The sequence below is a fragment of the Apus apus genome, chromosome 16, assembly GCF_020740795.1.
Source record: "Apus apus isolate bApuApu2 chromosome 16, bApuApu2.pri.cur, whole genome shotgun sequence".
In the NCBI taxonomy this organism is placed as follows: Eukaryota; Metazoa; Chordata; class Aves; order Apodiformes; family Apodidae; genus Apus; species Apus apus.
In genome coordinates, this window is record NC_067297.1 from 13686596 (window position 1) to 13709592 (window position 22997).

General features: G+C 58.2%; 4 protein-coding genes across 16 annotated transcripts in view; 1 reads left to right on the forward strand and 3 right to left on the reverse strand.

The window, feature by feature from the left end:
* Positions 1-1656: 1656 nt before the first annotated feature.
* On the reverse strand, positions 1657-9951 carry TRPV4 (transient receptor potential cation channel subfamily V member 4). Its single transcript, XM_051634109.1, has 16 exons — positions 9920-9951; positions 6924-7342; positions 5823-5995; positions 5438-5590; positions 5122-5262; positions 4720-5018; positions 4243-4422; positions 4011-4169; positions 3806-3898; positions 3515-3588; positions 3267-3432; positions 2979-3045; positions 2584-2900; positions 2339-2466; positions 2025-2146; positions 1657-1874 (listed from the first exon to the last, which is right to left on the reverse strand). Exons 2-16 carry the CDS (start codon positions 7289-7291, stop codon positions 1750-1752), a joined length of 2565 nt encoding a protein of 854 aa, XP_051490069.1. The 5' UTR covers positions 7292-7342; positions 9920-9951; the 3' UTR covers positions 1657-1749.
* Positions 9952-10791: 840 nt separating this feature from the next.
* On the reverse strand, positions 10792-13317 carry GLTP (glycolipid transfer protein). Its single transcript, XM_051634112.1, has 5 exons — positions 13140-13317; positions 12419-12480; positions 12095-12228; positions 11763-11913; positions 10792-11605 (listed from the first exon to the last, which is right to left on the reverse strand). The coding sequence occupies exons 1-5, from the start codon at positions 13240-13242 to the stop codon at positions 11423-11425; spliced, it is 633 nt and encodes a 210-aa protein (XP_051490072.1). The 5' UTR covers positions 13243-13317; the 3' UTR covers positions 10792-11422.
* Positions 13318-14037: 720 nt separating this feature from the next.
* On the forward strand, positions 14038-21610 carry TCHP (trichoplein keratin filament binding). 2 transcript variants are annotated; one of them, XM_051633750.1, is made up of 12 exons: positions 14209-14427; positions 14534-14741; positions 14836-14892; positions 15426-15494; positions 15836-16009; positions 16498-16610; positions 16911-16977; positions 17237-17409; positions 17852-17933; positions 18145-18330; positions 18405-18548; positions 19081-21610. In XM_051633750.1, the coding sequence occupies exons 1-12, from the start codon at positions 14261-14263 to the stop codon at positions 19111-19113; spliced, it is 1473 nt and encodes a 490-aa protein (XP_051489710.1). In that variant the 5' UTR covers positions 14209-14260; the 3' UTR covers positions 19114-21610. The 2 variants fall into 2 exon arrangements, with proteins under 2 accessions (XP_051489711.1, XP_051489710.1); XM_051633751.1 differs by lacking the exon at positions 14534-14741 and having other exon boundaries at positions 14038-14427.
* The window catches only part of GIT2 (GIT ArfGAP 2), a 28254-nt gene continuing 25153 nt past the window's right edge, over positions 19897-22997 (reverse strand). For 10 of the 12 annotated variants that reach the window (XM_051633739.1, XM_051633747.1, XM_051633744.1 and 7 more), the window contains one exon: positions 19897-22624. In XM_051633739.1, the coding sequence (XP_051489699.1) occupies positions 22412-22624 (213 nt within the window). In that variant the 3' untranslated portion in view covers positions 19897-22411. The remainder of the gene's footprint in view (positions 22625-22997) is intronic. The other 2 variants (XR_007891022.1, XM_051633743.1) reach the window with 2 other exon arrangements.

The following is a 22997-nucleotide window of genomic DNA, read 5'->3' on the forward strand; positions in this document are numbered from 1 at the left end:
AGGGCCCCCACCAAGATGTGTCCTGGCACCCAGGGTGAAGACACCATCACCCATAGTTCAGTCCTCCCAGTGGGACACAGCACCCCAGGAGCAATGAGGGGAAACAATGCTGCTTCTGGTCTGCAAGTATCTTCCTGTTAAAACAACAACAATAAAAATAACAGTAACAATAATAATAATAGTGCACGAGGCTGATATTCAACTGTCTGCCTTTGCTGTTTGAGAGTGAAGAGAAGAGACAGGCAGTATAAACTGCATGGCTGCAGAAGGACTTAAAAAAAAACCCATCTCTCATTTTGATTGATATTAGCTTCACAAATTAAGCTTTAGATTTATCTAAAAATAAATTTGCTTCCTCGCTCCACATTCTTGGCTGACAAGTGCTTTTCTCTTCCCTCTGTGGGGTTTGTCATTGCTGGCAGGGAGGCACGGGGGGGTGGGGCAGGAGGGGACTTTGCTTTGTGGGGGGTGAAAGAGCCCAAGAGGCAAGTCCTGCAGCCCTGATGGTGGCAGAGGGATCCCGTGCCAGGATGTCACCCTCATGGCCATGGTGTCCCCGTCCCCACCAAGCCATCGTGGTGTCCCAGAGTGCTGGGATATGGTGACATCCACCCCTCCTGCATCCCTGCTGCTTTGCACCCACTTCGCACGTGGTCCCTCAGCTTGAGGACATAAGATTTGCTTGAGGTGGCAAAAAAAATTGGTTTCTTTCCAATTATTCTGGAAAATCCCCCCCACCCTGGTGGGCCCGGCTGGGTCAAGGCCAAGTTCATCATTTTTAAGTAGCAGCCGGGAGGAGCTGAGCCGGCTCCTCATCCCGGTAGCAGGTGGGAGCCGGGAGCTGGATCCTCGGCTGCTCCCAAGTGCTGATAATGAACCTTATTCCTTTTCTTCCCTCCCCGGGAAAACGCTCCAGCCACACCAGGAGCGATAGCTGTAAATCCCAGAAAACCGGGGGCAGCGCGGTTAGAGCTAACGCCAGTGCCCGCTTTTCAGCTCCCTCACTTGCTTACCGAGCTGGGCCGCCTCCGGGGTCCTGGGCAGGGTCTTCGCCACCGGGTCACCGGGTCATCGGGGCTGCCCACCCTCCCTCGCCCGGCTCGTCCTGCTGCCGCTGCCGGAGCCGGCATCGTGCGGGCTGTGCTGCCCCCCGGTGGGGCTGCAGCCGTCCAGGGAAGGAGCGGCCCGGCCCGGCCCCGCATCCCCGCACCAGCACCGAGCACCGCATCCCCGCACCACCGTCATAAACCCCCCACCGTGCCACACCAGGTACTGCGGCCATCCCCTGTGCCCTGTCGCTCATGCCTCCCTTCCCCATCCCCACTGCAGCCACGCTCTCCCGGCTGGAATCAAAGCGCGGAGGCGGCGGCAGGTCAGTCTTTATTACTAAATAAATAGACGTATAAATCTTGTGCAAAAACATGTGGCAACAACCCCCGGGCTCGGCGGGCTCGGAGGGCTGTGCTCCCGCCCCTGCCCGCGCAGAGCTCCCCGGCACGGGGCAGCCGGTGGCTCCGGCTCGGCAAAGCGAAGCAGCGACGCTGCAGCTCATCTGTGCCAGCTGGAGACCCCAGCACCGGTGGGACAGGGCCAGGACCCTCTGTCCGGGCTGGACACACGCCAGGACAGCGGCTGCTGGAGGGACAGGGGCTGCGTAAATCCCTGAGGAGCAGACAAGCACCGTCCAGCCCAGTCCACAATTCCACTGTCTGTGCTGGGGCAGAGTCCCTGAGCTCTGGCTCCGCCGTGCTAGACTGGGGAGCTCCCGACCCTCTCCTGCGCTGTCCCTGCGGTCCCCAGTGGCACCACCACCTCCTCTGGCTGCCCGCTCTTGTTCAGCTCCACCACACGTGGCACCACCGTGGACCAGCGATCTGTGGGGATGGTGGGAGCCTGTCAGAGCTGGGAGGGAGCCTTGGGCTGCTCCCCACTCCCCGCTCAGCCCCACAGATCTGTTCTGGGGTACACCAGAGGCTGTGAGCAGCATCCCAAGGGATGCTCCCAGCCCGTGGTGACATCCTCACCTCTCCGCAGCCGCCCCACGGTGTGGGAGAAGCCGTAGTACTGGTACGTGTCGCTCTTGCCTGGGTCCTCGCTGATGATGCCCAGGTTCTGGTTCCAGTGGGACCAGTTCACCTCATCCACCCTGCAGGGAAGATTAGACCTGGCTGGGAGCCAAGGTGGCAGCTCCTGCATCCCTGAACCATCCTGCCACCAGCAACACCAACCCGGGTCCAGATTAGCACAAACTACCCAGCAAACACACACGCTGCCGGTGCCCTGGAATGCTGCTCCCGGGCCCCAGCTCCCCAGGGGTCCCAAGGGAATCCCCCTCTACCTGAAGCACCAGCGGCGGTCGGGGGTCCCATCAGTGCCCTTCCCCACGGTGACCATCTCCCCCGAGCGGAAGGCTCTCCGCAGGAACACAGGAAAGGAGCGCTCGATGTCCAGGATGGTGGTGGCCCACTGCCAGGGACAACAGGGACCCTCAGCCACTTGGGGACAGGGGCTTAGGGTCCTTCACCCAGGTGGTGCTGCTTTGATGGAGCTTGGGGTGCTGCAGTGCAGCTCCCGGGGTGGTACCTGCAGCTTCCAGATGTGCTTGCTCTCCTTGGAGACTTGGCCCACGGTCTCACCCATCAGAGCAATAAGCATGTTGAGGAGGAGCACAAAGGTGAGGATGATGTAGGTGACGAGGAGGATGATGAAGACACCAGGGTACTTGGCGCTCTCGAGCATCTCCAGGTCACCCATGCCAATGGTGAGCTTGAAGAGGTCAAGCAGGAAGGTGCTGAAGGTCTGGCTGTCCCGGCAGGAAGGGTAGGTGGGCACGGTGCAGTTAGACTGCTCCTCACTGCAGGACTCGCTGCTGGGACATGGGTTGAGGAGGGACACCAGCGCTGGGGGAGGAGGGACAAGGCTGGTGAGTCTACCACGCCGTGACACAGGGCTTGTCCTTCCCCGTGCCAGGCACCTACCTGATGCATAACCAATCATGAAGAGCAAGTAGACCAGGAGGAAGCGGAAAAGGTCTTTGAAGAGGATCTGCAAGTGATGGAGAGGGGAGTGAGAAGTGCTGGACCACAGTGCCTGGCTGTGTGCTGGGTGACCATCACCAAGCCATGTCACAAGGGCAGCAGGGCCCAGTGCAGGGCATTGGTGAGCCACAAAAACCCGGAAGAAAGCACAGAGGACGCTCCTTTGGGGTTGCAATGCATAGGAGGACCAGCCCTGCTGGGGAAGAAGACCCCTGAACCCCATCAGACCTTCTGGATCATGATGCTGTAGGTGCCCGTCAGCTTGAGCCCCCGGGTGAAGTACAGAGCATTCATCCAGCCCAGCACCAGTGCAAAGACCATGACAGCCAGGTAAGCCTCAACACCACCCAGGTACAGCCCCGCCGTGACGATCACCAGCACCGAGTAGATGAAGCTGGAGGAGAACCAGTGTCAGACCATGCCCCAGCAGTCACCACCAGCCACTGCAGCTCCAACCCCAGGGGTCCCCCACGTACTAGAGCAACTGGAAGGAGCCATCTATGAAGAAGGAGTTCACCCCTGGGCACTTCTTCATGAACAGGTCTTTGATCTAGGGAAGAAAGGGAGAGGCTGCGGGGCTCAGGGAAGCAAAGCCCTGCTTGGCAGGGTCCCAGTGTCCAGAGGTCATCCTGGCAGGAGCTGATGCCTCTAGGACATGGGGCTGTCACCCTCAAGTTGCTCCTTGTGTGGAGACCCCAAGGTCTTGGCTGTCCCACTGGAGGAACCCGCCCCCCCCCCCCCCCACCCCCACCCTCCACTGTACTGACATTTGTGAAGAAGAAGAGGACACCAGTGAGAAGGGTGATGATCTCCCCGGCCAGGCGCAGGTAGTCCAGGGTGGAGGTGTACGGGTAGGGGGGCTGCAGGGAAAGAGCTGAGCTGCTTCACCACCCCAGGGCAGGCAGGGCTGCTTGGGCCAGAGACCCAGCAAACCCCCCAGCCAGGGCTGTGCCGTGGTGCCATGGGACTCACCGGGCCTTCCATGGGGCGGTAGTAGGCGACGAGGGTGAAGATGACCATGGCACAAAGGTAGGAGACCACGCTGATGTAGAAGGAGACGGCCCCGAACTTGCGCCACTTGTCACGCAGCAGCTCGTTGATGGGCTCCACAGCCAGCATCTCGTGGCGGTTCTGGTGGGACATGGGTGCCATCAGCAGGGACACAACCCTGTGGGCCCCCTGGTTCCCCCCAATCCCTGCGCACCTCAATCTTGCTGTTGTAGACGAGGATCTCCAGCACAGACACCTCCTCCCCACAGGTGTCCAGCGAGGAGAGGTCATAGAGGGAGGAGTAGACAGGACCATACGCCCAATCCTTGAACTTCCGCGAGAGGTGCCGGGCGTCCTCGTCCACGATCTCCCGCCGGATGATGTGCTGGAAGATCTGCCAGAGGGAGGACTGCTCACCTGGGGCAGATCCGCACCTGGCCCCTCCCTGCTCGGGACACCCCACTCACCTCCCAGGATCCCCAGGCAGATCCCCATCTGCCACCACACATCCCAACCCCCCGGCACCCCGGGGTGCAGGGACACTGCTGCAGCAGGCAGCCCCCAGGATGCTGCAGCTTTTGCATTGTGAAAGACTCCCCTGCCCACACCACCCGAGGACAAGGGCGACTCAGGGGACAGGACGGGATGTGCTGGGAGCCTGGGTTAATTAGGGAAAGGGGGGTCACCGTACCCCGATCTTGCCAGTCTTGGCCGCCATCATGAGGGGGGAGAGGCCGTCGTTGTTGAGCAGGGCCTCCAGGTTGGTGTCGGGGAAGAGCTTGGCGCACTTGACGAGGAGCAGGTCGTACATCTTGGTGACAAACTTGGTGTTCTCGCGGGTGTTGTCGGCGATGGCGACCAGGGCGTGCAGCACCGTGTTGCCGCGGGAGTCCTGGCGCCGCAGGTCCGCCTGCTTGTGCCCGTTCTCCGTCAGGTAGTGCACCATGTGGGGCTGGTTGGTGCAGGCGGCCAGAGACAGGGGCAGCTCTCCTGCCAGGACAGCACGATGTCAGGGCCCTCATCACCCTCATCACACCACAGGGACATCCCCAGGGTGCAGCAAGGTGTCCCCCCCCGCACCTTCCCCGCTTACCGAAGTAGAAGTAGCCGCCCTCGTCCTTCGGCTGGAAGAAGCGGCCGCGGGCCTGGGCGTGCACGTCTGCTCCCTTCTCCACCAGCAGCTCCACGTAGTGCTTGCAGCGCCGCTCGATGGCGATGTGCAGGGCTGTCTGACCTGTGCCGCAGCCACCACTCAGCCCCTGCCTCACCCCGCAACGTCCCTTGCAGCCCCAGCCTCCCCAGGGTCCCCGTTGCTCCGGTCCCCAAACCCTTCCAGGGTCCTCCATCCTTCCCAAGGTCATAGCTGCTCCGGTCCCCAAACCTCCCAAGGGTCCCCCGTGCCCCCCTACCTCGGTAGTAGACGTCCCTGAAGGGTGAGTTGATGAACTCCCTCATGTTGCCCGTTTTCTCAGCGATGTCAAGGAGCAGGGGGATGGTGTCGTTCCTGCCCCCGCTGAGGTTGAGCAGCGCCTTGGGCAGGCAGGTCTTCCCCGTGGAGGGCTCTGGATGTGGAAGGGGCTGAGGGGGGCTGGAGCGAGCCCCCGGGGCTATCAGGGAGCCCAGCCCTGCACCCCTGCAATGGCTGAATCCTCAGCTCCTCCTGGGTGCCACATGGTGCAGACCCCCACGCTGGGGCTGTGCATCACCACCCCCGTGAGGACATGGGGACCACCACTGGCCCAGCACAGCCCCAGTACCACAAGGGGTCCCAGGGCAGGCAGCCGTGGCGCTCACCTCGAAACTCCTCATCTGTGAGACGCTTCTTGTGGGCAAGGAGGAAGGAGAGGAGCCCATCCAGGCCAGCTGGAGACCCCCGGGAGACAATGTCGAAGAGGATGGGTCTGTTGAAGACCTTGAGGACAGGGGGCGGGTTGGGAGCAGGTCCCTTCACACCTGGTGCCTGCTTCCTGTGGGAGAAATACCAACACTGGGGACCGGAGCCACTGCCTTAGTTTCCCACCTGTGCACTGAGCTGGAGGATGCTCAGCTGCTGTTGAAGGGCACCTGGGGGCACCCCCCAGCTGGGGTCACTCACGGGACTGAGGCAGCCTTGTCCAGTGCTTCCAGCACCCCCCTCCCAGTATGGCCCACAGGCTGGTGGGTGCCCTGCCAGCTCCCAGCTGGGTGCTGCAGCATTTTGGGATGCCAGCCGTGCCCCCAGTGGCGCAGTCATGCTCCAGCGCCACGGGTGAAGCCAGACCGGTCGGAGCAGTCGCCGAAGCGGGACAGGCTGGGGACAACCGGCCAGCTCCGGGCACCGGGAGGAGGGGGGACGGTGGCTGCCCCTGCCAGGGATGTCTGGGCACACAGAGCACCCGGCTCCCTCCACCCACACCCATCCCTGCCCACCCAGGGGACCCCGCTGCAGGTTGCACCCCCGGGTGGGGACAGTGGCTGGGGGCCACGGCGGCCACCGCAGGTGTCCGGCACAGAGGGGCATTGTGTGCCTGGCCGTGGGCTGCGCCCCCCCGGCTCCGGTTTCCTGGCGAGGAGGGCGGAGGCCGTCCTGAAAAGCTCTTTCATGCCGGGAGCCAGACGCCCGCCGCGGCCAGGGGAGCGGCCGGGCGCACAGAGCCTCTTTCACCGCCGGCAAGGGGGAAGGGGGGGCCACGCTCCCGGCCCCGTGGCACCGCAGACCCCCACCACGGCAGGGCACCCCCCACCCGAAGCCCCCCAAAGTGCCACTCGCAGAGCTATGTCCTGTCCCCATCCCCAGCTGCCCGGCACCCCCATACCCTTAGTGTCCCCCATACCCACAGTGCTGTACCCAGCACGCCCGAGGTGTCCCCCAGCCCCTCACTCCCCACCAGCACCGGGGGGCTCGGCAGGACTCACTCCACGACCCTCCTGCGCCAGCGCTTGTTCTCGCTGGGGTGGTGGCGGTAGGTGCCGTAGTCGAAGAGAGAATCCATGGGGGCTTTCTTGGGCGCGGGGACCACGGGTGACTCGTAGATAGTGGATTCCAGCAGCTCCATGGGCTTTGGAGCACCTTTCCGGAAGGCCCCGTGGAATTTCATGCGAAGGTTTTGCTTTCCATCCCCTGCCCCAGGGGGACCTCGGGCTGCCTCGGCAGGGGACGAGGTGTCTTCGCTCTCAAAGAGGTTGGCCAGAGAGGAGAGTGGGAAGGAGTCATTCTGGAGGGACCCATCATCCCCTGGACCCTCCCCGGCATCGCCACACAGGGGGTCTTCATTGTCTGCCATGGTCCCAGCCAGAGGGGTGGGTGAGACCCTCAGGTCCTTCCCAGTACAGACCTAGAAGAGGAAAACCAAGAGTCAGCCCCTAAAATCCTCTGTGACCCTAATCCTCTCTCACTGGGGCATGTGTCCCTGTGGGGCAGCAGGTCCTGTGCTGAGCCCAGCAGTGGCTGGGGCCAGCAGGACCTCCACGGCCCCAGGTCTCCTTGCCACCCACCACCTCTCACCTCTGCAGAGACCCTCTGGGCTGCAGCGTTACTGGCTTCAAAGTCAGTAAAGGGGAGGATGAGCCCATCCCCACTGCCTCTCCCTGCTGTGGTCAGCCTGGGTGCAGCCCAGGACAGGGCACAGAGCAGACCCTGTGCACTCCGATCTGCCGCCCAAGGAAAGAAAACATTCCTGGGATACACCCCACGCCCAGGGAAACGCTGGGAAGCTGCCACGGCAGCGGGGCTGGGAGCAGGACTGGGGCTGGTCACTGGTGCTCACCACTCCCCCAGCCCTGGGGTCTTCGTGGGATCTAGCACTGGGTGCCTGAGGTGCCAGCATGGCCACACTGGGCACTGGGAGTGGGGGGGCCACGGCACCGGGGGGGTGACATCCCGCAGGAGGGCAGGAGCAGCGGTTGGGACAAGAAATTACAGGTTTAGGTTGCCCAGAGAGAGATGGGGCTGCAGAATTGCTGTGCTACCAGCGTGGAGAGCAAAGCACTGAGCAATGCCACAGGCACCACCGTGCCCTGCCTGCCAAGCCACCCAGGCAGGCAGCGCTGGCAGGGGCATGGGTGGGCAGGGCAGGCAGGTGAGTCACCCCGGGTTGTCCCTCAGCCTCCTTTTCCACAAAAACACACCCGTGAGACACGTCAACATGAAAGCTCAGCCCAGCTCCTGCCCCCAGGGATAACCAGCCCTCCCTGCGGGTCCCAGGACAGAAAAAGCAGCCGGGAAACATATCATTTTCTGCTGGGCTGCAGCTTTGTACAAGCCACAATGGCAGGCTGGGCCCTGCTGGGGCAGGCAAGGATCTCAGCTGGGTAACATGCTTCTAATCAGGCAGCGTGTCCCACAGCCACCCATGGCAGTCCCACAGTGGGGGCCCACGGTGCTCCCACTGACACAGGGGACGAGGGCTGCAAACAGCCCCCAAATCCTGCTTCATTGGAGGGGACCTTGGTCAGTGGTCCCTTCCCCTCGCTGCCTTTGGGGACACCCAGCAGGGACAGTGCAGCCCCGGGAGATGTGGGGTGAGCTGCAGAGCCAACATGGTTTCTCTCCCTTGCTGATTTTCCTGCCATCACCCTCTCTGCAAGAAATTCCACAAGCACCTGCCAAAGCCCACAGGTCTCACATTCTGCCCCCAGGCAAACACAGGCCCCTGCCCAGCCCATCTGTCCTTGGGCAACAGAGTAGAGGGGGTTGTCACGCATGTAAACCTCACAGGCTGGGAACAGGGATGGAGTACCCAACTCCTCAGTGGTACTGGGATAAGTCCAGCTTTAGGGAAAAGCCCAGACATGGCACAGGGCTGTCACACACAGAGCCCAGGACAGAGCCAGGGAGCCACTGGCACAGGACACTGTTCCCTACAGGAAGTAGCTGGGGACTCAGCTGGGTGACAGATGGCCCCAGGGATGCTCATAAGCCCAGGGAAACGTGGGGCAGAAGCGAGGGGACAAGTGGAGCAGGGAGCTAGTGCTGCCCCCAGCAAGCAGGACAGGAAGCTCATGTCGGAAACGATGGGTTTGCCGGCCGGTGCCGTCAGCCCCAGTGCTCCCATGGGCACGGCTGCTGCCAGGAAAGGTGCTGTCAACGGGGCTTTATTTGGCTCGTTAAGTTATTTGGTTTTTTATTTTTCAGACTTCCTCACCCCACGGAAGGAATGAGTCAGGGCACAGCTCTCTGTGCCCAGGCGCGCCAGCACAGCCCCAGCCCTCACATCCAATACAAACCCCCCCCGCCCGCTCCCCCACCTGCGCTCCCACCTCTCCTCAGCTTTCCAACAAGTTACCTCCCAGCCAGACCAGAATCCTCGGCTAGTCCCCAACTCCAGCCCATCACAGGGACACACGCAGGAGCATGCCACATGAAAGGGCTCTGGTTAGGAGTGAATCACTGAAACCACATCACGCTCAGGTGGAAACGTTCATCCGGAGGGAGCCAGCCAGATTCCAAAAGAAACCACACCTGCAGGCTTGGGCTCACCTGGGTGAGAGCCATAAACCTGACATGGTCCAACAGATGAGCTTCAAAGCCGTTGGTAACCCCTTTCCCAAAGCACCCCATGGGAACACACCTGGCACCTCACCCTTGGAGTGCTGAACCCCCGAACTGTCTGAGCAGGTCAGGATCCCACAGTGCTCGGGGAGTCCGCGGGGCTGAGCCCTGCCGTGCCAGCACATCCCGCAGCCCTGTCCTCACCCCGGGGGCTGCACCCTGCAACGGTCCCCGCATCCTGCCCAGGGGCTCCATCGTCTGCTCCGGTACCTGTGTCCTGTCCGGGAGCTCCATCTCCTGCCCCGGTCCCCGTGTCCTACCCCCGTACCTGCCTCCAGGTCCGGCCACCGCCACGGTCGTGCCGCCCCCAGTTCTTGCCGGACCCCGCTGCCTCCCCCCCGGCCCCGCTCCCGGCCCGTACCACGGCTCGTCCCGCAGAAGGTCCCGCAGACGGTCCCGCAAGCTCCGGCGCCACCGAGTCGCCGCGGGGCCGGTCCCGGAGCGCGGCCCCTCCCCGGCCCCGGGACCCGCCCGCCCAGAGGTCTCCGCCCGCCACCCGCTGCTGCCGGGACCGACACGGTGCGGGAAGCCCCAGGACAAGCCCCAGAATCAGAAGCCCCAGGAACAGCGCCCCGAAACACCCACCCGAAACAGCCACCCCACCCCCGGAACAACCTCCAAAACTAAGCCCCAAAATACCCTTCCCGAAAAGAGCCCCCAGGAACTACCTCCCAAAACACCCTCTGGAACAGCCCAGAAACACCGTCCCCCGAACTGCCCCCTACCAGGAACAGCCCCGAAACAGCTCTCCCTCCTCCCAGCAATTCCCAGAACAACCTCCCATATACAGCCCCCACAAGGAACAGCTCCAAGAACAGCATCCCTCTCCCAGAAAGGCCCCAAAGTCTTCCTCCCCAAAACAGCCCTTCCAGGAACAAGCCCCAAAACACTCTCCTTGAAAGAACCCCCCCAAAAACAATCCCCAAAACAGGCCCCCCAGAACAACCTCCCTGAAACAGCCCCCACAAGAAGCAGCTTCAAAAGCTCTCCCCAAAACAGCCTCCCCTCAGGAAAAGCCCCTCGAGCCTCCCTCCTGAAAACAGCTCCCACCTCAGCAACAAGCCCCAAAACACGTTCCCCAAAACAAGCCCCCCCGAAAAAACTTCCCTGAAACAGCCTCAAGAAAGAGCCCCCAAAAGTCTTCCCGAATCAGCCTCCCCCTGAGGAACAAGCCTCGAAACACCCTCCCCAAAACATCCCCCCCCGAACAAGCCATGAAGCTGCCACCCAGGCTGAGGTTACCGTGAGTTTTTATTCAAGTTCGCTTCCCCGCCCCGCAGGGCTCGGCAGCTCCGTAAGGCAGTCGGTTCAAAAGGCAACTCCTGCTCCCGCAAGGGCTGCACCGGGACAATCCCCCGGCTCCTGCCCCCCCGGCCGAGGGGGCTCGTTCCCACGCAGGCACGGGAGGAATTGGGGTCACCCAGGGAAGTCACCGGAGGAACCGCCGGCATCATTCGGGAGGTTTCTCAGCCGGGGTGAAGGGACACCGGGTGGACACCGGGGGCAGCCGAGGTCCAGGAGTCACGGCAGGGCCGGGGCAGCGTCGCCACCGGCCACGCTTCATTCTCTGAGCCACGGGAGCCAGGAGGTTAGGACTAGAAACACTTGTTTTTCCTCTTTAGTACAAAAGCTTGGGCAACCCTACGATGACGTGGGGTACAAGTGTTTTATTGCCATAATTCTCAATAGAAAATTATTATTATCTGGGTTTGGTTTTGTTCTTTTTTTAGAAAACAGGTTATCCACTGCAGATCCAGCCGAGAAGCAAACACCACCTGACAGAAGCCAGGAGCTGCCTCAGTGGTGAAGAGGCCAGTAGCACCTGTCACACCTTATTTTAAGCCCTGCTAGTCCCCTGTGAGCTTTAGGCTTTGTAGCTCAGCTCAGCGTTCATCTTTGTGTACATCTCATAAATTGCATCCAGGATGGGGGTGGCCTTCAAGAGAAACTGATGAATCTTCTCTAGGCTCTCCTCCTCTTTGACTTCTTTACCCTTCTCTAATGCCTTCAGCAAGTCTGACTTGTAGGGAAGAGCATAAACTGAGCCCTATGAAACAGGAAGAGAAACCGTGAGACTCCCATAAACCCAATTCCCACAAGCAGGTTCCCAGTTTGGGTTGTTCCTGGGGGCCTGCCAGTGTCTGGAGACCCAGCAGAGTCCCCTGGAGGATGGTGGCTGGACCCCCAGAGATGGGAACTCTCACCATGAAGAGCTTCTGAAGCATCCAGCCGTGGTACTTCTTCAGGGCAATCTCATAAGCCTTCACGGCGTTCACCCGGATGAGGTTGGGATGCTCCTCGTCCCGCTCGCCGTCGGAGATGCTCTGCAGCAACACCAGCATGAACTTCAGGCCCCTGTGAGGACAGCAGAGATGTCAGGGTGGGGAAGGGGAGGCTGCTTTCCAGGCTCACCCCCAGAACCTGGTACATCCAGGCTCAACCAAAACCCATCACTCCAGCAGCAAACTCTAGCCAGGGCCTGGTCTCCCTGTGTCCCGGGACAAGCCTGGAGCAGCCCCCCAGCACCATCAATCACCTTTTCAGCCACATCAGCGCCAGCGTCGCGCCCGTCTTGGGCCAAGCTGAGCCGTGCATCTCCTTCTCCACCTCCAGGATGTTCTGCAGGGTTTTGAACTTGGTGGGGTTGGAGTCATAAACCGCCCGAATTTTCTGGGAGGGCAGAGAAGGGGGGTTGGCTCCCGGGGGCCATCGGGCAGAGGGCACCAGAGAGGAGCCACTGCTCAGTCCCAAAGCTCCCAGGGGGAGAAAAGCCCTTTTAAACAGCTCCAGCCTTTTCTCTCCAACCCCAGTGTCTCTGCCTGAGGGTTCACCCCCCGAGCCCTCCTGCACCCCTTCCTACCTTGATATTTCCACTCAGGTCTGCCTTGACCGGTGAGTAGACAATGGGAGTCCCCAGGCAATCTGTGGGAACACGGAGGGAGGATGGTTAAGCAGAGGGGACACAAGAGACACCCCAAGCTCCTGAGAGGAAACCAAGAGGTTTCCTGCCCGCCAGCAGCGCCCGGCGCACACGGCAGCAGCCGGTGCCGGCCGCGGGGCTGTCACACAAAGGCCGACATTGTGGTGGGACAGTGTGGGTTGCGGTGACACGCGGGCGGCCATGCCGACACCCACCCACGGCCCCGACGGGTGGCAAGAGGCGGCGGGTGAGTCCCCGGGCCAGCCGGGGCTGCCTGCCCCGACCGACGCCTCCGCCCGGGCCGCGGCGGCTGTGCCGGGGCGTGGGCGCCGGGGACGGCAGCAGGTTTCCCAATGGAGCTGCTCAGCGGGTTTGACAGGACCGTGATGCAACCCGGCCCTGCTAAGCTGCTTCCCCGTGGGGCTTCGGGGCGAGGAACAACCGGGCCCGGGAGTGGGCACCCGCCGGGGGCACGACCCAGAACCGGGGGAGTCCCAGGAGCGAGCGCTCAGGACTTGGGGAGGGGCGACCGAGGAGGCGTTATTTGGACCGGCACTCTGTCCGTAGACGGCCAGAGCCGGCGCAACGCCGGGGCCGGTTCCGGTTCCGTGCCGGGCCCTGCCGCAGCTCCCGCCCCCGCCGACGTCCGACCCGGTCTCACCGAAAAAGGGCGGCAGGTGAGCCACGGCCTCCAGGAAGGGCAGCGTCTCGATCTGCTTGTCCGCCGGCAGCGGCTTGAACTCATGCTCCAGCAGCAGCGCCATGGCCCGGCCCGGCCCGGCCCGCTCCTCTCCGGTCCCGGCACCGGGACTGCCCCGCGGCTCGACCCGGCAGCGCGCGGCCCCCGCGCCCCGCCCCCCCCGCGCTCCCACCAATGGCCGCGCAGCGCTCACAGCCTGCCAGCCAATCGGAGTGCGGAGGCGGGCGTGGGGGCGGGCCCGGGGGCGGGGCCAGCGGCCCTCAGCGCCCCCGCAGCCCCGGGGCCGGTTCCCCCGCCCGGCCGCGCTTCTCTGGGCGCCGCGGGACCCCGGCCCGGCCCGGCCCGGCCCTGCCCTGCCGCGCACCCCCCGCCGCGGCCCGGCAGCAGGAGGACACCGGAGCGTCCCCGCCGCGGCTGTTTGCGCCGCCCGGGCCCCGCGGCGCCGGGCACCCCCCCCGTGCGGTGTTCCTGGACGGTGGTTGTTAATTATTTAGGGTAGATTAATTTTTGATAGGGAGCAGCTGGTTGGGTTGGCGTGTCCCTCGCTGCCTCGGCTAGGAAAATGAAGCGGCCTGAACCCCGAGGCGGGAGCAATTAATTAGCAGCTGTGGGAAGGGGCTAGGGTGGGAACGTGACACGGCGCGGGGTCAGCTCAGCCCGGGGAGAGGGAGCGGGGGGAGGAGCAGCCCCGTTCGGGCGGGACCCAAACTCAGTGTTTTTACTGGCTATTCTGGAAAAACAGGTCGTGGGCCGATACCGATCGCTGGCTCGGCCGAGCGTGCCGGGGGCTGCGTGTCCCTGGCGGGGGCTGCGTGTCCCTGGCGGGGGCTCCGTGTCCCTGGCGGGGGCTCCGTGTCCCTGGCGGGGGCTCCGTGTCCCCCCGGCTGCCGGTGCCCGCCCGGCCGGGTCGGGCAGGAAGCAGGACCCAGCAGCTGCCCGAGACAGCGCAACAACCACCGGAGCGATGACCCGGCCCGCCCGGCGCCTGCGCTCACCCCGGCCCAGCCCGCCCCTCCCGTCGCGCGGAGCTCTGCGCGGCGTGTCCCTCGGCGGCGCCCGTCGCGTTGCCGTGGCAGCGGGCGATGGCGCGGGGCTGGGCCCCGGAGCGCTGGGCCGCGGAGCGGCGGCGGGAGCTGGAGGCGCGCAGCCGGCAGCAGTGGGAGCGGGTCAGCCGCTCCTTCGCCCGGGACGCCATTTGCTGCTCCCAGCAGGCGCGGTGGAGCGAGCCCAGAGCCCTCCCGAGGCCCAGGTAGGGGCCGGGCCCCGGGGTCAGGGTGGGAAGGCCGCGCGGGGATGCGGGTGGAAGGGCCCGGGGTGCGGTGGCCGCTGCCCCTGACGCAGCGGGTGTGTGGCAGCCCCGCGGCCGTGCGGCGGGAGGAGGCGGCGGCGCGGCTGGAGGAGCGGCGGGCGCGGCTGCGGCGGCTGCTGGGCGAGGAGCGGGAGGCGCTGGCGGCGGAGCTGCGGGAGCTGCGGGAGCTGCGGCGGGACGGCGGGGCCGAGCTGGCCGGGATGCGGCAGCGGAGCGAGGAGCTTCGAGCCGGGCGGGAGGAGCGGAGGAGGAAGGTGAGGGAACGGCCGCGGGGCTCTTCACTGACGGCTGCCCTGGGAAGGCCGGACCCTTCTGTGTCGCGACATAACCCGCCTCTCCCGTTTCCAGGTAGCGGAGCAGCTGCTGTACGAGCGCTGGAGGAGAAACACCCCTGAGCTGCGGGAGGTGATGTCACCTTCTTGAGTCCCTGCTGCCCTGCACCAGCCTTTAGCTCCACGTGGTGTATCTGCTGTTGTCATTCGCCCTGAGTCACGGCAGGTCCTGCCTTCTGATCAGCAAAAGGCAAAGAAGTGAAATGGCTTCGCTGTACAACTCCCCTCAGAGATGGTATTTTTTTCAAAACCAGTCAGAAATCTGTTCTCAGAGCAGATTTTCAGTGCCTGGGATGTAAATATCTCAGGTGCTTTTTAAAGCTCTCCCTGCCGTGTCCAGGGCACTTCCCTGTTCTTTATCCCACGGAGCTGCTGTTCTGGCCGGTGCAGCCCTGGGGTCAGTGTCACTGTAGGGTTTCCCTGAGCTGGCACGTGGCATTGATGCTTGGTGTGGGACCTGGTGGGCACTGAGGACACCCAGACGAGCCCACCTCTGCAAAGGGGACTTCAGGGCTACAACTGGGCGAGCTGGAGCTCTAGAGAATCCAGTAGATCCTGGGGGGCAGGACAGCCTCTGGCACTGATGGCATCTGTTGTTGCCTACAGGTGGAGTCAGAGCTGCACAGGAAGCATGTGGTGGAGGCTTGGGGTGACCAGATACTGCAAAAAGCCAAGGTATGCTGGGGCAGCTCTGGTATGCAGTGCTTTTGATGTCCTTCTTCTCTGGGCTGTTTTCAATCCATTATTCACCCAGCCTGTATCTGAGTGTGCTTGTGAGGCCACTTGTGCTGTGCCTCAGGGCAGTGCAGGGTCCTGGGGGGATGTCTGCAGACAGGGCTGCTCTCAGCCTGCTGGCCAGGGAGGTTGGCTTTGTCCTCCTGTTCTTTCCTAGCAGAATTTGTACCATATTTTCTCAGTACGTGTCAGCCTGCAGGAGTTTGATTTGTGGGCTTCCCAAGCCTGTTTCTTTGCCTCAGCCTAACCTCAAATGCTATGTTTTCTTTTGGCTCGGAAAGCAAGAAGCAGCTGAACTCGAAGAGAAACAATGTTACGAAAAGGAGTCTGAAGTGGCCCGGAGGGAAGGGCTGGAAAGGATGAGGCAGGAGGAAGAGCAGCGCCGGCTGGAAGAGAAGAAGCAAGCAGAGGTGTTGCTTCAGCAAATAGAAGAACTGAAATTACAGGAGGCAGAGGTAATCTTCAGTTTCTCCTCATTTGAGAAGGAAATTCCTGGTTTCACTGGGGAATGCAGCAAGGCTGACCTGAGCTCTCCCCTCCAGGCTTTTCCCCTAGATTAAGTCTGAAACAAAGTTACCTGTGACAGAATTTCTGTCAGCAGTGTAGACCTCTCCCCTGGACACTGGCACATTAACTGCATTCCAGTAGCTTTTGTTTGCTCTTCTTGAAATATGAGCACTTCTTTGTGCTGCATCAGATGAGAAAAAGGTTTGTAGAAGCTTGTGACAAGTTCAGGTCAAAAGCTTTGCCAGCTGGGGCTCCTCACAGTGTCTCTTGAGCTGTGAGCCACCGAGCCACAAATTGATGTGCTGTATTTGCTGCAGTGAAGATTATGACTGCTTGCAGAGGGGCAGAGCAGGGCACAAACTTGGGTACAAAGGCTCTTTCTGAGGTGTCCTAGCTCTTGGTTTACTCTTCCTTGGTGGTTGTTTTTCCCTTTTAGGCAACAAAGCTGAAAAAAGAACAAGAGAATTTATTAAAGCAGCAGTGGGAGCTGGAAAACTTGGAGGAAGAAAGAAAACAAATGGAAGAGCAACGGAAGAAGAAAGAGCTTGGGTATGAGCTGGAGTGTAGCTTGTTTCAGCAGGGCTTGGATAGAATCTGTTCCTGTGTCTGGCATGAGGAGATATTTCAGAGAGCAGTGGTGGGTTGTACATGTGTGGTTTTTGATGGAAGTGCCCAGAACAGCCAATGAGCATTTGATGCAGTTGTTCTTTTTGTTCATGTTAGCAGCAGCAGGTCCCTCTGCTGCCTGTCAGTGAGGTTGCCACAGATGCACCTTCGTGAGTGCTGCTGTGCAGGGACATGGGGGGTTGGAGGCAGTTTGAATATTTTCTGTTTTTTTTTCTCCTTCAGTCGCATTTTGAGGCATCAGTGTGATGTCCAGCTGCAGAGACGAGCCCAGCAGATACAGGAGGAGCTGGTGAGAGAAAGTACCCCTTGATTTAAATGTTACAGACACTGTGCTGAAGAAACTTGCTCTTTGTGTTTGGTTTATGTGTCTGGCTCTGATGCCTACAGATAATTAGTTAGGAAGCCCCTTCCAGCTGCTGAAGAACCCTGGGGAAGGCAGCAGACTGAGCATCTCCCTGAGCACACCCTTGGCTGTCAGCAGCAATTTGTAGAGAGTAGCCCTGTGCATAGGCTGCAGGCTTGCTGTTAATCCTGTGTTTTTTCCCAAGGAGGCAGACCGGAAAATCCTGTCAGCTCTCCTGGAGGAAGAGGAGGAGGATCAGAGCCTCCGGTCCGCGCGGCGGGAACGAGCCGTCGCCGACGTCGCCTGGATGAAACGTGTCATTGAGGAACAGCTCCAGTTAGAAAAGGAGAGGGAGGCTGAGCTGCAGACTATTTTTAGGTGAGTCTGCCCACCTCTGAGCATCATTTCTCAAGACCGTGTGCGCTGAATGCTCCTGCCTGCCTGGAATTCATGTTTGTCAAGTAAGCTTGGAAAGTGGGCGTTAGGAAGCGGTGTCCGGTTGGCTTTGCCGTTCTGGAAGCTCTGGAGTAGAAGTGAGCTCTGACCCTTTGTCAGAGGAGTTTAGTCTAAGTGACCCCAAAGACCTGCATTTTGTTTCCTTTTGTATCTCAGACCTTGTAGATAAAAGCTGCTTCAGCTACCCACCCCCTGTGTGAGGCAGTGTCCTCATTCAGAGGCAAACTGCCTCCCTAGGCCTCTGTCCCTGGGGCAGGTGGGCACATCCAAGGAGTCCTGCTACAGAGTCTATGCTTGTGGAGTATAGAGGAGGGGTTTAACTGTAAGTAGTGACCTTAGAGATAATTCTTCCTCTCTTCTTTAGAGAAGAAGCTAAAAAAGTGTGGGAGAAGAGAGAAGAAGAATGGGAAAGAGAGAAGGCGGCCAGAGATTGCCTGATGACTGAGGTGACAAGCTTTTTGGATGAGGTGTCTGTTGTGGTGTAACGAAGCCATTTGTCAGCCATGACCATCCTCAGAGGGTTACAAGGCAGAAGTGTTCTGCTTATCTGATACATTTTCTGAGAACTGTGTAACCATCTGCACTGTGATTTCCCCAGCTCTTCTAAGCCAGCCCCCTTTCTTGGCTCATCTCCCTTCATCCTCTCACTTCACATAGGTCCTTGCAGGCAGGCAGCGCCAGATCCAAGAGAAGATGGAGTTAAACAGACGAGCCCAAGAGGAGTCTATAAAGTACCGAGAGCAGCTGATTAAAGAGCTCGAAGAGGCAAAGGAACTGAGGAGGCGGGAGAAGCAGCAGGAGGAGGAGCTGAAGGCAGCCCGCAGGCAGGAGCTGGAGGCGCAGGTACAGCACCCAGCCCAGAGGTGCGCCCAGCCGGGTCCCATCTCCAGTAACACCCCGGTCTTCCCTGTGCCCAGCTGACGGAGCGCCGGGAGCGGCGGCGGGAGGAGCAGCAGCGGCGGCGGGAGGAGGAGGCGGCGGAGCGCGGGGCGCGGCAGCGCAGGGACGCGCGGGTGCGGCAGGAGGCGGCGCTGCTGGCGCGGCAGGGACAGCGCGGCAGGGTAGGACAGCCCGGACACCGGGCTATTTCTAACCGAGGTCTATAGTTCTTACAAACTGCTTGGCTCTTGCTGATACCCATGCTTTAGGTCCCAATTTGAAAAACAGTTTTTGAGTCAGACTTGTTGCTGCTGCTAGAACTTTTTTCTAGTAATTTTCAGCATTATTAGCCACCTAGGGCAGTGGGTACTGTGCATCTCAGCTGCTCAGTGCCTTTCCATGTCTGTCCTGCTTTGCCTAGCTCTAAAAACTACCCCAATTTGAGTAAGGCAGCCTAAACCACCTGCCCAGCAGACAGTCTTCATTTGGAACTGTGAGCTAGTCTGGAGTCACTCCTCTCTGGCATTTATTGGACAGTAGCCACTAAAGTCAGAGACGAGGTTGCTGCTTAAAGTATCAACTTTAAAACGTTACTGATGCCTTTTCTTGGAGGATATTCTGTGCTTTCAGAAGCTCCTTCCCAGCACACTGAGCAATGTGTTTGTGGAAGGTGATTCTAGAGCCCATAGTTACTATGTTTGTTTTGACCATTAGCTCTACAGTTACCCCAGAGCAGCCTGGACCTGAATGTTTCTGTCCTTCACACCTGAGGAACAAGCACTACATGCAGCTGCAGACTACAGAAAGAAAACTTGGAAGAATCAAAGAACTCCTGGAATAGTGGTGGCTTTGGAATGGCCTACAATGACACTGAGGCTCAGTACAGCTCAAAACACTGAGCTGTGGCCCAGCTGAACACAAGAACCAATTTCTACTGCCTTTGAAGGCAGAGGGGGTGAGCATCCCTGGAGGACTGAACTGCTTCAGTGCTCCCAGTTCAGAGCTGTAAAATACATCAGATGATGTATTTAAGTACACGCTGCACTGGGGCAACACAGCAAATAACCAGACCCTTTGGATCCACACCCTGAGACTCTGTGCCTCCCATGGAGCAGGAACTGTAACCACAACGTGCTGTGTTTGCTGCCGAGGTGTCCTGCTCCTACCTTGGAGAAGCAGGACCTGCCCAGAGGCCAACTAGCTTTTAGTTCATAACCCACTGCAAACCAGTAGGAGAGATACCATGTGCTGTAGCAGCAATCCTTAATGTGTCCAGTTCCTCTCCAGAAGGTGCTGAAAGACTTCATTAAGTGCTTTTGGTTGTGGTTTTTTTTTTTTAAAACTTATTTCATAAATAATGAGTAATTGCAACCTGAACAACCATTTGTTTCTTTACCTTAACGAACTGCTGCAAGAGGAAGGGAATTTTAGTGGATTATTGCACTTGACTCCTTGATGTTAGTGTTGCCAATCGCAGCTTAAAACCAGTCTGTGTGTTCAGATCCTGTCAGCCCAAATAACTTCTCACACTGAAAGGGTTTTAGCATTTTATAGTAATACTGTAAACAAAAGATTAATTTGAAATATTGTACAGACAGAATGACACTGATAAATACAAGTTTTGGAAAACAGCAAAAAAAAATCTGTTCATTTCCTGTGCAGCATTTTGTAGAGAGCGAGTTTGTTTTGAGGGGAAAAAGAGGAGATCTAGTCATAAAAGGAAAAAAAAAACAAACAGCTACCTGTGTAATGTCAGGTACTAGAGCTCTCCTGCCTGCAGTGCTGTCTGATCTGAGGGCTGGTCTGGGTGCTGCTCTTTAGTTCCACCCTGGGTCAGCAAACTGCCCGGCCTCCATCGCAGCCACCGCGTGACCACAACCAACCTGCAACAAACGTTTGTTGGGAGGTGGGGGAACTGGCCAGTAACTGTTCCAGTGACAGAACAGGAAAGCTGTTGTGGCTTGGCCACGTTTTTACAGTAAAATCATTGATTTTTGAGGATCTGGAGCTCAGGTAACTGGGCCAAGGGTTTGCAGTTACCAAAGTGTCTGTTCTGGCACAGAGGCAAGTTGAAACAACTGGTAACTGACACATAACTGGGGGTTACCCTGGGGATCAGGCAGGATATGTAAAAGAAATGCACACAATGGGGTCCCGAGAGGTTTAAAAATACCATCTTCTGCCTTGCTGTGATCCAAGCGAAGGAAAAGTTCCTAGATGATGATCAATGTATTTAATTGCCAGTTCTCTGTTCTAGTATAATTCTCAAGTAGGTTTTACAAAAGTCCTTTGCAGTTCTAATCCCAGCCTGCCTGCATTCTTGTGAGCCTGGAGACAGTGCTGGAAGTCAGAAGAGCAGAAAGGAAATAAAAAAAAAACCAACACACTGAAGAACATTAATTTAACATACTGGGTTGTCATCTACTCCTTCAACCTTGCACTGCTTTAAAAAGGGATCTAATGACAACCTACAAGAATCCAACATTATGGCACTTGGTGTTCATATATACAGACAAACACTCTGATTTGAAAATGAACCAGCCACTGAACTCTAGTTCTTTTTTTGTTCACCTAAATATGGCAGATTTTCACCAGAAAGCCTTGAAGAGTTCGTGGTTTGGGCAGCCCACATGCTGCAGCCCTGCTGTGGAAGAACAGATCATCATTCCTGACTCAGGGGTTTCTGTGAAAACTGTCTCCACGTTCCCATCAGCTGGTGCCTGGTGACAGGCTCTGCAGTGACAACCCTTGCCCTTAATGACACATTAAACACCACAGCCAGCTCCTTCAAAATGACAACATGCCAGATGGGACCCAGGCAGAGGCAAAAATCAGGGATTTTTTTTTTTTTTTACGTCCACAGAATTTAGACTCTCCCAACCCTCTCATTTTTGAAACTATGGACTGACACATTTTCAGAAGTTTTGTGAACTGTTATGAATGACAAAAACTGAAACACAGACAGACATTTGTCACCCACCCACCTTCTGACAGGCAGCCTGGCATGGGTTACTCCCTATGGAACTTACAAAACTTTGAAAGATTTGCAGAAAACTTACTAGAGATCAGAAATCATTTCACATTTGGATATGTTGAGGTACAGAGGTTATGTGCTATGGCAGACACAGCTGCAGTTGCACTGGCACTCTTCTAACTTCCTTTTTTGTTTGTTTTAATTATCACAGAAATCTTGAGTGAAATTGCATCTTGAGTTTCTGAGCTGCAAACAAGATGGTTCTGAGCTGCTGCAAACAAGATGGTGCCTTGGAGGTGACAGTAAAATTCTGCAGGAAACTTAAGAATGAATTATTAAATCAGAAACAAAGGATAATATTTTAACCACTAATGCCCTAAAGTAACATCAAACATATATATTAATGGCATAGTGACAACTAAAAGAAGTAACTATTAAGATTCAAATTCCTTCCAAAATGGATAAAGTGACAAAGACCTTGTATAGTTACATGTAATAAGCTGGGATGTCCACAACTACTATTGTTTTAGCAGACTAAAAACATAGTATTGCACAACAGTTGATATGGGAACAGATAACACTGGGTGTGTACCCCGTTCTTGGGATCACAGCCTTCCTCCTGCTGGGGAGCAGTTCTGGTCCCGGAGCCCTGGGAGCCTCTTTTGCTGGAGGTTTCCCAGCCAGCAGCATCACAGCACGTGAGGCTCCAGGACAGGGAGAGCAGAGGCCAGACCCTGCCCTCTGCTCCCTGCTGCTGGCTTCAGGGGCAGGTTTGCAAGCAAAATCTGAAAGCAGAAGGTGGCCCCAGGGAAACATCCAGCAAGAGCTGGATACTGGCTCGACAGCTATTTGCAACATGCTATTATCTGTAACTACACTGGCAACACAGGCACAAAATAAGGCAGTGGGTTAAATTAATCATAAAGTTGTTAGAAAACATGCAAAAATAATACTGAGTTAAAAAAAAAAGTTTCTTGCCCCTTTAGTTTTTCTCATAAAAATTTGAACAGTTCCACACCTTTATTTGAAATCCAACCTTCAAAAAAACAAGACTAAAAAGCCGAGTGTGACTCAGTTGTTGTTCTCTTTGGTGGTGATGGTGACCAGCTGCTTGGCAGCCTTGGCGATGTCGTAGGCGCACTGGATGACCTGCTGGGTGACCAGCTGGATGTCTGTGGTGGGGCAGGTCTCCACGGGAAGGGCTTTTGTGCACTCGGACTGGAGTCTGTAGGCACTAGAGGTCAGCAGGCGCAAAGAAGTCCTGACCAGTTCAGATTTGGGTTTCTGGGAAAGGAAAGCACAAGTTGAGCTTGACAGAAGGACAAAAGCCTTTCGGGATCACTTTTAATTAGCTGCTCGTGGTTCACAAGTGCTCTTTGATGCAGGGCATCTGCTGCTAGGGCCCTGCTTTCTGCATGGACTCCTCTGTGCTGCAGGAGAGGTTATAAAACCTGCCTGCTGCAGAGGGTGGGCTCGGGGCAGATGAAACAAGTTCCCAGAATTTCTCCTCTCTCAGCTCAGGGACATTTTGAAGGGCTGCCAGGCAGCAGGCAGGGAGCACTGCTTCATCTTCTGGTTTAGGAACTTATACACACCTTCTAGTGCCTGTTCACTGCTCCCCGGTCTGGCAGGAGGGTACAGCCTGTACAAGACTGTC